The sequence below is a fragment of the Hyalella azteca genome, unplaced genomic scaffold, assembly GCF_000764305.2.
Source record: "Hyalella azteca isolate HAZT.00-mixed unplaced genomic scaffold, Hazt_2.0.2 contig3500, whole genome shotgun sequence".
Classification (NCBI taxonomy): Eukaryota; Metazoa; Arthropoda; class Malacostraca; order Amphipoda; family Hyalellidae; genus Hyalella; species Hyalella azteca.
Window position 1 is genome coordinate 89,658 of NW_025933749.1, and position 15,556 is coordinate 105,213.

Genomic DNA, 15,556 nt, shown 5'->3' on the forward strand with positions numbered 1-15,556 from the left:
TTGAAGGGATTTGCGAGACCAGCTTGGAAAAATACATTTACTAAAGAGTAAGCTTATTATGGCTACCCAGCAGTAAAATGACGAAAGAAATAAGCTTAGAGGCCGCTAAGGAATATTATAATGAGCTATGTATAGCCGGCTAGTGAAAGCAGGTACAGACACTACCAATCTCAACAACACTCGCTGCACGCGTGAGGAAGGCCGTGATGGCCAATTAAGGTCCAGACCTCATTGTGAACACCTTGGTTCTCAACAAGCGGGTAAAAGTATTCGCGGAAACCTGGTGTAAAGAACGTGGTTGCCCAACAGGCTGATAGCAAGCTTCTGCTCTTCCTTCTTCTAATCTAGCAGCTATGAAAAATGAGATAGACGGCGAAAAAATCGATAACAAAAATTAATAACGATTCATATGGTATACTTTAAGCTGAACTAAAGTGTGCGCATGCTGCAAATTAGTCAAATTATCTCATGATTCCTGTCGATACAATTTGTTGAAAGGCATAAATGAGACGGTTTGATTTGGAAAGGTGATTTATGGCTCCTAGAAATGTACCGTCTCGCACTTGGGAGTCCGTGCCTGATTCCCCTGCTACTTAATTTTTAAAAGGATATCACGGCCGAGATATTTGCGGACATGATAACTACTAACAGTGGCAATTGCTGTAATGCAATACCATTACCAGTATTTGAACGCCTTCAACGTACACGACAAACAAGTAAAAATTGCCCTTTAGGGAAACTATAACCAAAATTAACACGTCTTGAAAATAACGACCATCAAATTTTAGGAACAGCATTACGCACGTGAAATAATTTCATCATTATATGTGCTGCTTTAAATAATACACATCAAAAAGGCAACAGAATGCAGTAAAATAAGACAACAGAGTCGCCTAATGCACACGGGTGGAAAGATTATTCGAGATATACAGGTAATCAAATTGAAGGACACACATGAATGTATAGGAATCGTTTAGGTTTTTCACTTACAAGTAATAAAATAACAGCCGTTAATTATGAAAACAAAGACGATTCAACTTACTCTCATGTCCAGCACAAGTTTAGTCAAATGTGGGTAATGGGATGACCAAAAAGTTTTCTTCCCAATTCATCTTCGTAACGAGTAGAGAGGGGACATTTTCTGACTCGTTTTCTTGAGTCGACTAAGAAAATGTAAAAAAAATAAATTTTGTATGTATTTCTCACGAGTGTTTAATGCTTAGACCATTTCAAGAACACAATTCGAACCTTTAGATTATATTCATCATAATCTATGAGTTGGCGAGACAGGCTTGAAAAAATGCGTTTACTAAAGAGTAAGCTTATTTTGGCTACCCAGCAGTAAAATGGCGAAATGAATAAGCCTAGAGGCTTATTCGATAATTGAAAAAAAATCCCCACTTCTCCACAAACTCACCGTACTCACGAGTCATCATTTTCAACTGAGTACCGCAATTATTCAACAGTAATGAAGTAATTACGGATCAGTAAAGTTGACTCCCAAAGGCTCCTGCTCTCCAATGAAGACTGGGCAAGCAGCGCACACAAATAAGTTTAAGAATTCAGAGCGAGCAGTCTTCTGGCCCCTCATATGATCAGCTACAACGGACTTATACACAAGTCTTCTATGTATACGTACTAGAGTAGTACACCGCAGAACATCATTTCCAGCCAGCAAATAGAATGGCAGGATATGCCGATGTTGATTAATAACGAATAAATTTCATATTCCGCAGCGGAGAGATTCATCGATCAGAATGCATTTACAGAGAAATATTGATCCTCACTCTCTGCGGAAAGCAAACCTGAGCAGTAACACAACAAAGGTAAATCTACATGAATGAACAATTCCTCAAAATCTTACATGAAAAGTAAAACAATGGTGAGCAGCAGAAACGGAGTAAAGTTAGCTCAATATAATAGTAATACATGGAATTATTGACAAGATTTAATAGCAGAGGCACGAAAGAAAATGAATTTCTGTAGGGGCGCATCCCTATAACGAGCTACTATTCGTATATTGAAACCCAGCGAATGAATATAATTTTTTTCCTTCACTAATTCAAGAGCTGTAGCCTGCAAGAGCAACAACACGCTGAGGTGGTTTTTGATGTCAAAGCTAAACCGTCTATAAGCTTGATGAACTTTACAGCCAGACTCGGCGTTGCCAAAAAGCTACGACATCGCCTATGTCCAAGCACGTCAACAAACATAGCTAGGATCTAATGCAGATCAAATGACAAAACTTCTTATTCAAATTTAACCAACATTCAAGGCAAACATCAATCAAGCTGCAATAATACAACCAATAGAACACAAGAAAACATCATATTGTATTCATTTTTTAAAATTTATTGTAATTGGATTAATGGTATTAATAGCTGGTGCGAAAAAAGGAAGAGTCTCTTGCATTAGTAAATCCTATAACATTTAAGGTTATGATCACAGAAGAGACGATGATAATTTGCAATTTAGTGACATCGAGAATGGTTTAAGTTAAGTGTTTGTCGCAAACATTAAAGGGCGACTTGCAGATTGGTTGACGAGTCTTTTCTTAGAGCAACAAAAAAGAAATTCAATAGCAACAGCAAAAAATTGTCGGTATGTCCCAATTTAATGTTAGAACAAAAGCGAGACTTTGAAAATCGACGACTGGAAACTCTACAGATTTTCTATAGTTCACTGAACTGGAGTCACGTATGAAAGGAAATATAATGCGTTTGACATCTGATAAGTTTGAGCACATTAAAGTAAAATAGTTCTTAACAAGATAGTCTTTCTTCATCGGCCTAAGAATAAAGTGACTGGTTGGGTATGTTCCATTTCAAATCAACAGTACAATAACTCCCAATATTACAATCATGCTTACTTGATAGCTTGGCAAGTAACGATACACGTCTCAACTACTATGTATACCAAGTAGGTATTCTGGCCATCACGGAAACGGTTCATGCAACCAATATATACAGTTTTAAAGAATTTATGTGCAGGTCAATAATTGAGTGTTGAAACTGATTATTTCACAGTTTATGGGCAGCAAAAATAATAGTCTAGTAGTATTAGTAAAACTAGAAGTATGGGTTTGCTAGCGTTTCAGAAAACCGGGAAGAACCTAATTAATATGGACCACCTAGCTAATTTCAGAACAAACTTTCACATATGAACAACTAGAATGGTGATCAAGGCTCACCGCACTACGTTTTCAGGGGCGTCCATGAGGCCTAAATTAAGGAGCAGCTGCCGCTCGTCCATTTCTCTGATGTCTTCGTCGTCGTCCACACTGGCATTTGAATGCTCTGAACCGCCACTGAGGACATCCAAATCATTATCGCCTCCAACATCATCAGCACTGTTAATCCCGCCAGCGGCAACTGCACCAGCATCATCGGCGATGTCATCACCAGCAGGGGGGTTGTTGGGTGCTTCTCCACCACCACCACCACCACCACTACCATCATTGTTGCTCTGGTTGAAGTTATAGTTGCGTATGTGGTTATAGTTGACCAAGCGACGACCCACTAGGTACTTGTCATTCTTGATATGTTCGTAGAGGCGTGAGAACTGTGTGAGTTGGATACGCACCAGCAACATCGTCACTGATACGAACAGCATTGCAGGGTAGATACGCCGTTTTATCAGAACCTGCACACAAACTCAATATTTTAGAACCTGTGTGATAAAGACCTCGTAATACCTACTCAACTAACTGCTAGGGTTTCCATGCGAAAGCTCACTAATGTTTGCAATGTAACAGACACTTTTTGATGGCAGTAAAAAGAAATTGCGCGCAAAAATGAGATAAAAGTTCAATTTACTATGAAAGAAGCAAGCACATTGATCAGATTGAAATGGTGATCATTGAGATTACTTTCTCACAATCCCAATTGTACTTAAATTTTGCACAACTATTGCGCAAACCAAAACGACTCACTAGGCAATAGCCCCGTACTAACTAAAGTATCTTTTCAGAGACAGGTGCGAATAATTGAAAAGGAGACTACAGATGATTCGTTTGCACACTGTGTCAAAATTGCGCAAGGTGAAGTCATATTTACCCTAGGTTGCATCAACACTACAACGATGGGCATTGAAAAGTCACAGTCAAATCAATACGAGTCTCTGTACTTAACCAAGTATAGCGAACATCGAGAGTTTAATGCAGCAATAGTTAATGACACCAACCACCATTCACCATTCTTCAGCCATTCATCTAATTCTACTTGATAAACGAGCACCTGGCTTGTCTAGGGTGTTGTGTAATGCAAAAATGGTTCTGGCGGGTCACCGAGCCAGTGAAGGTCGTGGAACTACCAGTGGCATTAGTGCCCGAAAAAAACTGACCTATCAACTCTACCTTACCTAGTTGCCACTACCAGGATGGGCAATACAACAACAAACTACAACTCGACCTAAATAAGTTGTGTTTGATGAACCCATTACAGCTTATGGCAGCAAGTGTGGCACAGCACTCACCAAAGCTTCATGCTCAACCAGCAGCGGCGCGATGCTCTCGGCGATAACAAAGGGCAGCGTGAGCGCCACCAGGAGGCCCACAATAACAGGGAAGGCTGTCTCCACCACCACAAGTTTGAGGTCGACGTTACGGAGGCCACGCAGGTATATCTGCTCGAGGTGCGTCTTCAGCCACCAGTTGGGGCCCATCATCACCAACGCGCAGATGATCTTTGTGTTCGGCACACCCAGGGCCCAGTTCTGATCAACATCGTTTGCATCATCGCGTGTAAAAAGCATTAATGAACGGCCAAATGTAAGGGACGTTTTATTACGATTCAAAATTACCTACTAAACTTCATATAGGTACGAGTCCATTATCGTGCCAACTAGGTTATGGTAGCAGTTATTTCATGCTACCATTCCTTGGAATAAGAAATTTTTATAAGAAGCAAAATGAAATTGTAGAGAGCTTATACTCGTAATAAACATTATCCGAGGTCGAAAACAATGAACTCGTAAGCAAAATTGCAAATTAAAACACACACGCTGAAAATGTTAAAAAAAAAAGAAAACCCCCGAGAAGCTGGTGACAGACCTGCCAGAGGAAAAGCACAGGCGTTTGGTGGAGAGGAACACGAAGGGGAAGCAGCAGCACCAGCTCTACCAGCACACCCACCAGCAGGGGGATCACCACCGCCACCACGATGATGCCTACAATTGCCTTCACCCCCTGAAGTCACACCAAAAAAGTCAGTAGCTCACGAAATTACTAACTAATTTCAGCGCAAACATTACCCTTATTGAAATATTGAAATACTGTGCACAAAATTTTATATTGAAGAATTTTTGCTAGAGGAAGGCTCTTCTAGTACTTAAATCTTAGAGTAATTCAATACTATGTCATTAGCCTAGCAGAATTGCGCACAAAACTTCGCATCACAAGACCATATTAGATAGGCCCATCATAATCCAATAAACTAACACGATCAACACTAGTATTTTGTCCCAAACGATTAGGTTGAAAAAATTAAATCTGCGTCAATGATTTGCACATTCTGAGCGAAATCTCATCAGATTCACGTAAGATATCATCAGTTCGGTTCCCATTAACCCTCTACGCTCTACCGCTTGACATGAGCAACCGGAGCAATGTTGCCATGAGCCTACTTCCCAAAAAAATACATTCTAGTGCACGCAAAATGACTTGCACTGATGGTTGTCGCCACATACAACAACTTTAAAATGTTATTTGTTGCGTACATACGGCCTCAGGTTGCTACAGTCAATAATTTACGTATAATTCAGGTTGAAAGTTATGTTCCTGTAGAATGACATACGGTAGAGGTTTAAATACGACTCACCATGACGGTCCATCCCTTGAGTTTATTGATGACCTGCGTCCAGCCAAGCTGACACCAGGACACGACCAGCGTGACGGCGCGCACGAACAGCAGGCACATGTACAGGCCGCACGACCCCGTGTACAACTCGTGGAACTGCAACACCAACAATGAGTTAGTGTATAATTTCCAGTCTGACTTCAATTTTCGACCAGGTCCAATTTATAGGATAAAGAACTTCCTATATATGCATGAACCCATATGGAAGAGTGAAGCATCGGCAGTGGTCATTTTTAACAATAAAATTTTTAACCCCCAAAAGAATCATCTACAGAAAAAATTTGACAGGAAATCAGGATATTATTCAACAATGAGAGATCATACAGAATTATCATTCATACTAGTTAGTACAAGAGCGAAATTATTAAAATTCATCATTTCACACAGAATTCTGTCTACCATATAATACAAAAATTAAATTAAAACTGAAAAGAACAAACGAATTATGTTTAACTAGGTTGTAACTTAACACACAGCAGCGGAAAAACTGGAATCCCAAAAACTGAAACCAAATGAAAAAGATTACGTGCATAGCCAGGATATAAAACTTTAAAATACATCATAGTTAACCATATGAAAAAAATGGCATAGTTAACCTTATATGAAAGTTAAAAAATAGGATAGTCAACCTTATAAAAACGTTAAAAAATAGCATAGTTAACCTTATAACAACGTTAAGAATAGCAATAGCATAGTTAACCTTATAAAAACTACAAAAAGCATACCTAGTTAACCTTATAAAAACGTTAAAAAAAGCATAGTTAACCTTATAAAAACGTTAAAAATAGCTTAGTTAACCTTATAAAAACATTAAAAATAGCACAGTTAACCTTATAAAAACGTTAAAAAATAGCGTAGCTTACCTTAGACTCTTTGCCGAGCACGAGAGCCATGGTCTGCCTGCCGAGGGAGACAGGCAGCGTGAGGCACACCATCGCTGAGACCGTCAAGCTCGCGCACATCAGCAGCACCAGCAGCACGATGCGCACGCCGAACCACGGCGGCTGGACGTATGCTCGGAAGCCTGAATGTTAATAGAAAATTATAGGTATAATAAAGTCATCCATACGACTTTTCAGGAACTTGTGAATTATATATACTACGGTAGAGCACGATGTAGGTTCCAATACCAGCGACAGAAATCATAACTGTACATAATAGACTGATGACACTTCTGTTATTGTCTACAGGAACTTGTAAATTAAACGGTAGAGCTCGATGTATGCTTTGACACTCAGGACAGAAATTATATGCATGACACTATGTATTTAAATACTATTATGTACATCTTATTTCTCTCCACAACTGGAATAAGAATCTAGCACTTCATACGATAGAACTGGATGTAGGGTCGAAAACCTGTTACAATCAATGGTATATTATTACTTACTTCAACTAAAAGTAGAATCTTGCACATTATATCAGTTCAGCCATTATTGAAATATTCGACAATGACGTCACACCTTATATCATTTACCAATCGAAGAAATTTTTCAAAATTACAATGAGCAACCATTGTAAATTGTGGTTATTGTAGCAAATGAATTACACACAGTGTCCAAGCTCAAGTTTAATATTTATTAGTTGAAATCACAGTTATTGACGCCCAGTTGTTTTCTTTCAATACCCACAAAACACCTGCACATAATTGAAGATTCACGGGACACAAGCACTGACCGATGGGTCCCTCCCGCTGTAAGAGCGCCTGGTGGGCGGCCCCGAGGCCTCCTCCCAGCGGGCCTTCATCTCCAACAGCGCCGAACAAATCTGCTGCAGGAGGTGGGGGAGCAGCAGGCTCAGGAGCAGCAGCAACATCTGAAGGAACGTCACGTGGTGTGATGGCAAGAAAAAATAAAAAAATATAACTCAGCACTCACAGCAGTGAGTGACAGAGAGCGCATTTTCTCGTCGACGAAAACGCGAAGTCACGGACTGACAGACAGAATGACAGACAGACGGACGGACGGACACGGCGAGCACAATGGCGCCTTTTTTCCATAAATGAGAAAATGCGCTAAAAAGGAACTTGAAGGAGATCAAAGAAATTTCTTTCAAGCATAAAAAATGATGGCAGAGAAAAATGTATTATAAAGCATATCTTTCAGAGAACAAGATTACCACTAGAATAATTAGTTTCGCAATACAAATATTCAGGTCTCCACTTACCAGGCACATGCCGAGGCGCATCGTTATGATTGCCACCAGGAGCTGCCAAGTCGTCAGCAACAACCTGAGGCACCAGCAAATTTTCAGCCATGAGATCGTTGTTATTGTTGTTGTTATTGATGTTGTTGTTGCCGTCGTTGTCTTGGAAGAGATCGTCCGGCTGATCGTCACGACGATGTTCTGGCGCGGCGTGTGGCGCATCCACCAGAGGGTCCACAGGGAGACCCTCAGCTTCGTCCAGCCTGGCCATGTCGGGTGCAGCCTCGTCGCCGATCAGGATGCCCGCCTGATTATTTCCAATGGAAATTACTACCACTAAAATGGCACCTTTCTGAAACAATTCATCAAATAATTTATTGAAGTTTACATCAAGTTAAAACGTATATATAAGTAAACTTGTTGCGTTTCAATGTTAAAAGAATCTGGTTCTTTGGAATCAAATTCACCTTTTTCTGATATTCAAGGTAAAGTGTTTTTATCATAACTGGCTGGCACTCAAAAAAAAAATAAAATAAACGCTCCGAGTTGTAAAAATGAATGAGAAATTTTGCTAGAAACCAATTTAAATACGAGTGAAAGTTCATTATAGAAATAATCATTGTTAAAAATCAACTTAGTTCTCTCTTGAGCCTGTAACAACAAACAATTAATAAATAGCAAAAGGAGAAATACACCCGATTAAACAAATAAATCTTCATTGTATTTCTGGCACCGAGAAATATTTGGTGAGAGAATTGAGAATCAAAGATAGCCAGAAACACCATGAGGTGAGAATTTCATCCCTTGCATTACGAAAAAAACTTACATCAGTACACACTGCAATGATTGACAGAGAGCGCATTTTCTCGCCCGTCCGTCCGTCCATGAAGCCACGGATGAACGGATATGACGAGCACAATAGCGCCTTTTTCCATAAATGAGAAAATGCGCTAAAAATAGTTTTCAGCTACAAACATGTACTGCGTTTATCATGAGTAAGGTAAGAGCCAGAGGCAGTGAACACCCACCTGCGGGTCTAAGGGCACATCACCCAGCAAGTAGCTCCTGATGCCAAGAAGCTTGGACACGACCACACACCACTGCCGCACGACGAGCTTCAGCCACGCCCTTGTGTGACTCTGTTCCAGCAGCGCAGGCAGGATCACTTGGAAGTGCAGCAGCTCTTGGAACAGTTCGCTGCCCACCGTGTCACTGCAAACAATAAAATTATAAAGTCAAATGATGAATAGCTTCAAACGTGCGTGAGAATAAAAACGCAAGTGAAACATTCATCTTTAAGTTAAAACGTGATTATTCTGATCTGAACTGTGATTTACAAAACAATTTCAGTTGATAACGAAAGGATCTCCAAGATAACATGATAAGGATACCAGGGCCTATACATTAAAAAAAAGTTAAGAGATCGTAAGTTCATCCACCAATCATTGACGGCCTTTCAAGCCAAATCCACCAATTGTAGACAAGAAAATAGCGCGTAAGTACTTACATTCACTAAGCGAGTTTGGAAAGTATGACCCCTGGATAAGTATATAATGTTTCTGAAATATCAAAATAAAGACGTTCTTTCTTGGTTACCTAGATCTAGGGAAGTAGTAAGGCAGGAAGGACGGCCACACCAGGTGCACGATGCGGATAGGTAGCCACAGCATGAGCAGGACCGTGCAGCCGAATATCACCGTCGACGCCAGGAAGCGACGCGAGTGTCGGAAAATTGGGAGGTGGATCATCTGAAATTGGGGAACACTTTAATAAAGCAAGTTCAAAAATAAAAAATTAATTTGCAATCATGAATTAATAACCTGGATTTAATTCAGTTATGAGATGTCTGATACTTGACGACAACAGTACCATAGTAAAAATAATTTAATAATATGAATCTAAGACCTAATATATTCATGCATCAGATGTCTCATGATTAACGGTAATGGTAAAACGCTAAAAACAATTTGTTGATATGTACCTCCTGGACAGGGTTGAAGTCAGGGTCGTTCAAGTTCCTGAGGAACCAGAGCACACCAGGCCTGAGCACCTCACGCAGCAGTAGGATGAACGAGGCAAAGTAGAAGACATAGACCATCCCTCCCAGCCAGTGGAAGAACATCATCGAACCTGGGGCTTTGCGGAGACTTGCTTCACGGTCCTGCAATAGACAAATATTTCTGACACGTTAGAGTCTTGATTGCAAATTAGAAGGACAATAACCTAACATGGTTATTAGCTTCACAAGAAAATTATTGAAATGAACAATAACGATAAGGTAAATGAAATGCACAAAAAATAACAGATACAAGATGATATGTAAACAACAAATTGTGCACAAGATTTCTGCTTCCAAGTGAAATTCTCTTTTTCAAAACTAGCTTGTCTTGCATCCTGCCAAAACGCGTGAAAGTTCTCAACACATATATAATATGTTTGAAAATTAATTAACTCACACAAGACGCAATATTGAACACCATTTTGAACAGATGAGCAAGGTATTTTTGTTCCTCCAAATCCTCGCTTGCTGCTCCATCAATTACTATGACGCACTCAAATTTAAAGCTCTTTTGATTAGTATTATGCACAATAACAAGTGGAATCCAGAGCGCTACTAAATTTTCTGGATATTAAATGAATTTTGATAAGAGTAGCATATTACAGGAGCTGACCTTGAGAGTGGAGTCACTCAAATTAAAAGCTCTTTTGATTAGTATTATGCACAATAACAAGTGGAATCCAGAGCGCTACTAAATTTTCTGGATATTAAATTAATTTTGATAAGAAGAGTAGCATATTACAGGAGCTGACCTTGAGAGTGGAGTCGAAGAGAGACAGGGAGCAGATGTCAAGCCACCACCCGCCAATGAGGGGGAACACCCCGATCTCTACAACGGACAGCAGCGCCACCTTCACCACCACGTAGCATAGACCCAGCGCACGCCGCAGCCTTCACAGAAACTTCTCATTACACCATGCATGAGGTGATAATAGAATACGGTTTACTGATGCTGAATAGAGCATTATTCTACTTTTTATTAAACTACTTCATATTGAGCAGGTAAGAGCTGGTTAAATGACTTCTATAAGCTGGTATCTGCTTATTAATTAAATGTTCTATGTGGTGAATATTAAAAAAAATAATTATTCGACCATGGGCTTAAATATTCCATATCAATGATAATATGGAACATTTTCCAATTTTTAACAAGCTTGATAGAGAAATTTATTAGGTTATTGCATATTTTCACGACTCGTGGGCAATAATTCTTGGGGATCTTGGTCATGATAACGTAAGTTGGGAGCCTAACTAATGTTAAACAACACTCAAATCTAATAAGATATTAGACCAATGTAATAAAAGAGCAATCTTACTTGGTGAGTTTAGTGAGGGCGACGAGAGCGTGCATGAGCATGAGCGCTACGCCCAGCACACAGTAGCCGCAGAGCGCTGTCAGAATGCCTTCAAAGTGCGAGGACGCCACCCACGCCTTCACGCCCACCCCCACCAGGCTGAAGTGCCCAATGTGGTACGGGCAGAATGCTGCAAAAACACGTATAACTCAAGTATATGTGCCTACCTTAACAGTTATGTGCTTGAAAATTCCATCATCATTTGGCAATTAAATTATTTAATTAAAAAATTAGTATTTACGGTAAAACCGATAACACAAAAGTATGTTGCATTATTATGTTAGCATTTAATGGAGTAAATGAATGGCGTTCAATGAGATGGCCCAGAATACATGAGTGAACTTCTAAATTTATAGCTTTGTTGAGCATAAATGTTAGGCATTACTCACCGAAGACCAGGATCAACATGGTGTTCAAGGACACCACCCAGAAGACATGTTAGGCTTTACTCACCAAAGACCAGGATGAACATGGTGTTCAAGGGCACCACCCAGAAGACATGTTAGGCATTACTCACCGAAGACCAGGATGAACATGGTGTTCAAGGACACCACCCAGAAGACATGTTTGACATTACTCACCGAAGACCAGGATGAACATGGTGTTCAAGGACACCACCCAGAAGACATGTTTGACATTACTCACCAAAGACCAGGATGAACATGGTGTTCAAGGACACCACCCAGAAGACATGTTCAAGGAACACCAGCGACCCATCCAAGCCCAACAGACGCTCCCACGTGAGCTCCTCAGCGGCTCTATCCCACTCTATGGGGTTCCAGTTGATGTCTTCCCCACCTGGCAGGAACATTTTATTTAATTTTGCAACAAACCCATTTCAATGGGGAAAATAGTAGGAGAAATTGAACAATTTATAAATTACTTCCTTATTGCATTGAAGTAGAAAACGCCATATAAATGTTAAGGAAATAATACAACAGTTAGTGACATAATAAAATTAAAATCACAAGTACATGTAGAAACAAACATAATCGCAGCATCGCCAGGAGACACAAATAATATTCATACCATCAGGATTGATGGGATTAGCAAGATCAGGGTTGGCGAGGTCATCGGGGTCATTGGGGTCAGCCGCGTTCAAGTTCTGAGCAGCGATGTCAATGTTGGGTTGCATCATGCCAGCCTGCATGCCTGGGTCCACAGCACCCAACCCATGACCGTTGGCCACACCTGGCGAGTTCAATATGATTAATTCACCTTAAAAAATACTATACTGACCAGTATCAATACTGCTCATTAACCGTGATAATAAAATACATTTAAAATAGATGAATATGGAAATTACACAACAAGAATGTTGTAGTCTGTAATATCTTGAATAAATTATGACGATTCATGTGCAGAAAGTAATCATCACTCCACACGAACCAGCATTGGGAGGAACAGCAGCAGCAGCAATGAGGTCTTCTCCACCCAGTGCAGCGCCACCAGCGTCTCCCTTGCATAAAAAGCCACAACTTGAGGAAATAACTTTATTTATTGAGCGGCCTACTAATTTTAATTTATTTAAACAGATAGAAGGGACACACAGCAACACTATGCAGTTGACTGGCCTAAATGACTAACAAAGCATATTTGTGATCGCATGTCAGCCCTCATCTCTCGAGGTATGCAGCCAATATGTTAAGGTAAAATGTTCACTGTTGAAACAAAAAATACCATATTGAGTGCCAGGTTAAAAAGAATTGCTCAAGAGTCCTCTAAATTTTGCACCTAAGGCAAACCCTACATAAGGGAATAATTTTAGTTCAAAAAAATTGATTCAGATATGCTTATAAAATCTACTACAAGTGATTCGATTTCATTTTTACATTCATCTTTTATGATGGGATTAAGGCCAGATAATTTTTGACACCACAGTACCAACATTCTAGATTAAGTGATTTGATAAAGATAAATTTGCAACATAAAATCAATTATATAGGTACCAATTTAGTCTCCAGATAACTAAACTAATGTGCAAAGAATTTCAGAGTAACTTACATGATCCCTAATATCTAACCAGTCAGGTCCACCGCCATGTAAAATTTGTTCTCTTAGCCACACAAGGCTGATGAAGGCGGAGAGTGTACATGTGACGACCAGACATCCATGAAAAATGTCTGATAACAAATTATCCCTGTAGATAATAAAATAAATATATTCATCAAGGCTGATGTGGGAGTACATTTCATGGCATCAAAATTAGGGAATATGGCAAAGAAGAACATAGTTAAGCAAATATTGTTGATAGAAGTTTCCATTTTATTACTCAACCAAATTCAAGCCAGATCATCAATTTCGATATCTTATGAGAACAAAAATGAACACACTAAATAGCATAAAATTGAAATTAGATCAGATTACAGATGATTTATTACTTCTGAAACATTATTGCAGCATAACCAATTCATGTCACGAAATGCATTTATTTTGCATGCCCCTGCAGAGATACCACTCATGTTGCAACTTACGTAGAAAGTAAGTCAGTGACTTGTTCAAACAGTGAAGCAACTGACACTGTGAAGAGGCACCGGTAAATTCTGCAAGCTGTCAGAGGTACAACTCCAAGCCATGCGACTGCTACAAGGGTGTAGTGGAGCCAGTATCTGCAAATTTATTTCAATTTCATATCTTATAGATAATAAAAAGAACACTAAATAGAAGAACTCTTAGGAAAATATTAACAAACATAAGATCAGTTAGTATCATGCAAAATATCAGTCCAAATAGTGAAAAAAATTTTTCAATTATATAGTACAATGTATATTACATACATAGTATATCAAATTAATCACACAATTTAAAAATGCCCAATGATGTAACTTACTAAATGCATTATTACAGCTGCTAACAAATAGATTATATAATTTTGATTACTAGCCTTCATAACCATATTGTAATTTGTTGGCATATTTACCTTATTGCTGTTCCCATACTTCTGGCTAAGCCAGATAAAATATCTGCTATTGGCAATCGATTGGGCATGTCGGGGGAATAAACTGAAAAAAAAAGGAAAAAAATATAAACCTCTGTGCTGAGAATATTCAGGTAAATATTGGGTGACACATCACATGAAATAATTCATCAGTAAAGCTAGGTATATATTTTGATGTACATATTTTATGACATTTCATGGAATAAAAAATTGCTCCAATGTGTGGCTAATACAATGCCAGTATATATAAAATGATTTCTGTTAATAAAGATCCCTTATATACATTCACAAGATTACTATATACTAATAAATTCCAAGAAATTAATATTAAAGCACCACTTACTTGGAGTAAAGCTGAATCTGTGTTTGCATAGCTCGCAATACTCTTTTCGAGAGTACCGAAGCCATTGTACTAAACAGTCTTGGTGAATAAACTTTATTGATCCTGTGCAAATGCATGGATGGAAGAGAGGCCTGTCAGCCGTTGCTTCAGAGCGGCAGACCCGGCATATATCTGCAATAAATGGCAGTCATTAACACCAAACTCCAAAGAAAAATTACATTTAATTTGGAATTTACTGTGCATGAAATACCAATTCCAAAACCATGAAAGTGAAATAATGAAATGTTCAAGAACTTCTAATTACCAAATCAAAGATTGAAGAACAATATGGGCCAAGGACAGTGAATTCTCTACCCTGTACAAGCTCATGTATAACTAGACAATTGTTTATAGAGGTTGTAAGGTCAGTGAGAATAGGTCACTAAATAGGTACACTTCACAGTTGGCCAACACTTAGGAGCAGTGGCTGAAAACCAATACCTGATCAATAACCTGAAAATGCTAATAAAACCACAATCTATATCACAGAGATACCTTCCTACTTTGCAGTTGAGATTAAGTGGTTCATGTAGCCAATGAGAAACCTTAAGAGCTGTCAATATCTTTTCTGAAAGGCACCATTTAACAGGATAATATTTTTTCTATGTATGCCGATATCTCGAGCTGAAAGGCCCTACTTTACAGCCTGGGGGTAACTAAGACCACTTTTTTCTAAATGATGCCATTTTTTTACTAGCTAAATTAAACTTGAATTGAAACATGCAAAATACAGGTCTATACTCTAGCAGGGTTGGCAATGATTAAATCAAAATGATTAAATCATGTGATTAAATCACTTGATTTTTTATAAAAAATCATGAT

General features: G+C 39.0%; 1 protein-coding gene across 1 annotated transcript; it reads right to left on the bottom strand.

The window, feature by feature from the left end:
* Positions 1-23: 23 nt before the first annotated feature.
* Positions 24-14,866, bottom strand: LOC108665278 (E3 ubiquitin-protein ligase MARCHF6; the record flags this gene model as incomplete). Its single annotated transcript, XM_018152013.1, has 19 exons — positions 24-3,642; positions 4,474-4,713; positions 5,051-5,185; positions 5,817-5,951; positions 6,719-6,879; positions 7,533-7,670; positions 8,022-8,307; positions 9,029-9,212; positions 9,597-9,748; positions 9,982-10,161; positions 10,812-10,950; positions 11,376-11,544; positions 12,060-12,212; positions 12,444-12,605; positions 12,804-12,873; positions 13,419-13,554; positions 13,889-14,023; positions 14,335-14,416; positions 14,696-14,866. Coding segments are annotated over 19 exons (3,284 nt in total), but the record flags the coding sequence as incomplete, so codon positions are not given.
* Between the last annotated feature and the right edge of the window lie 690 nt (positions 14,867-15,556).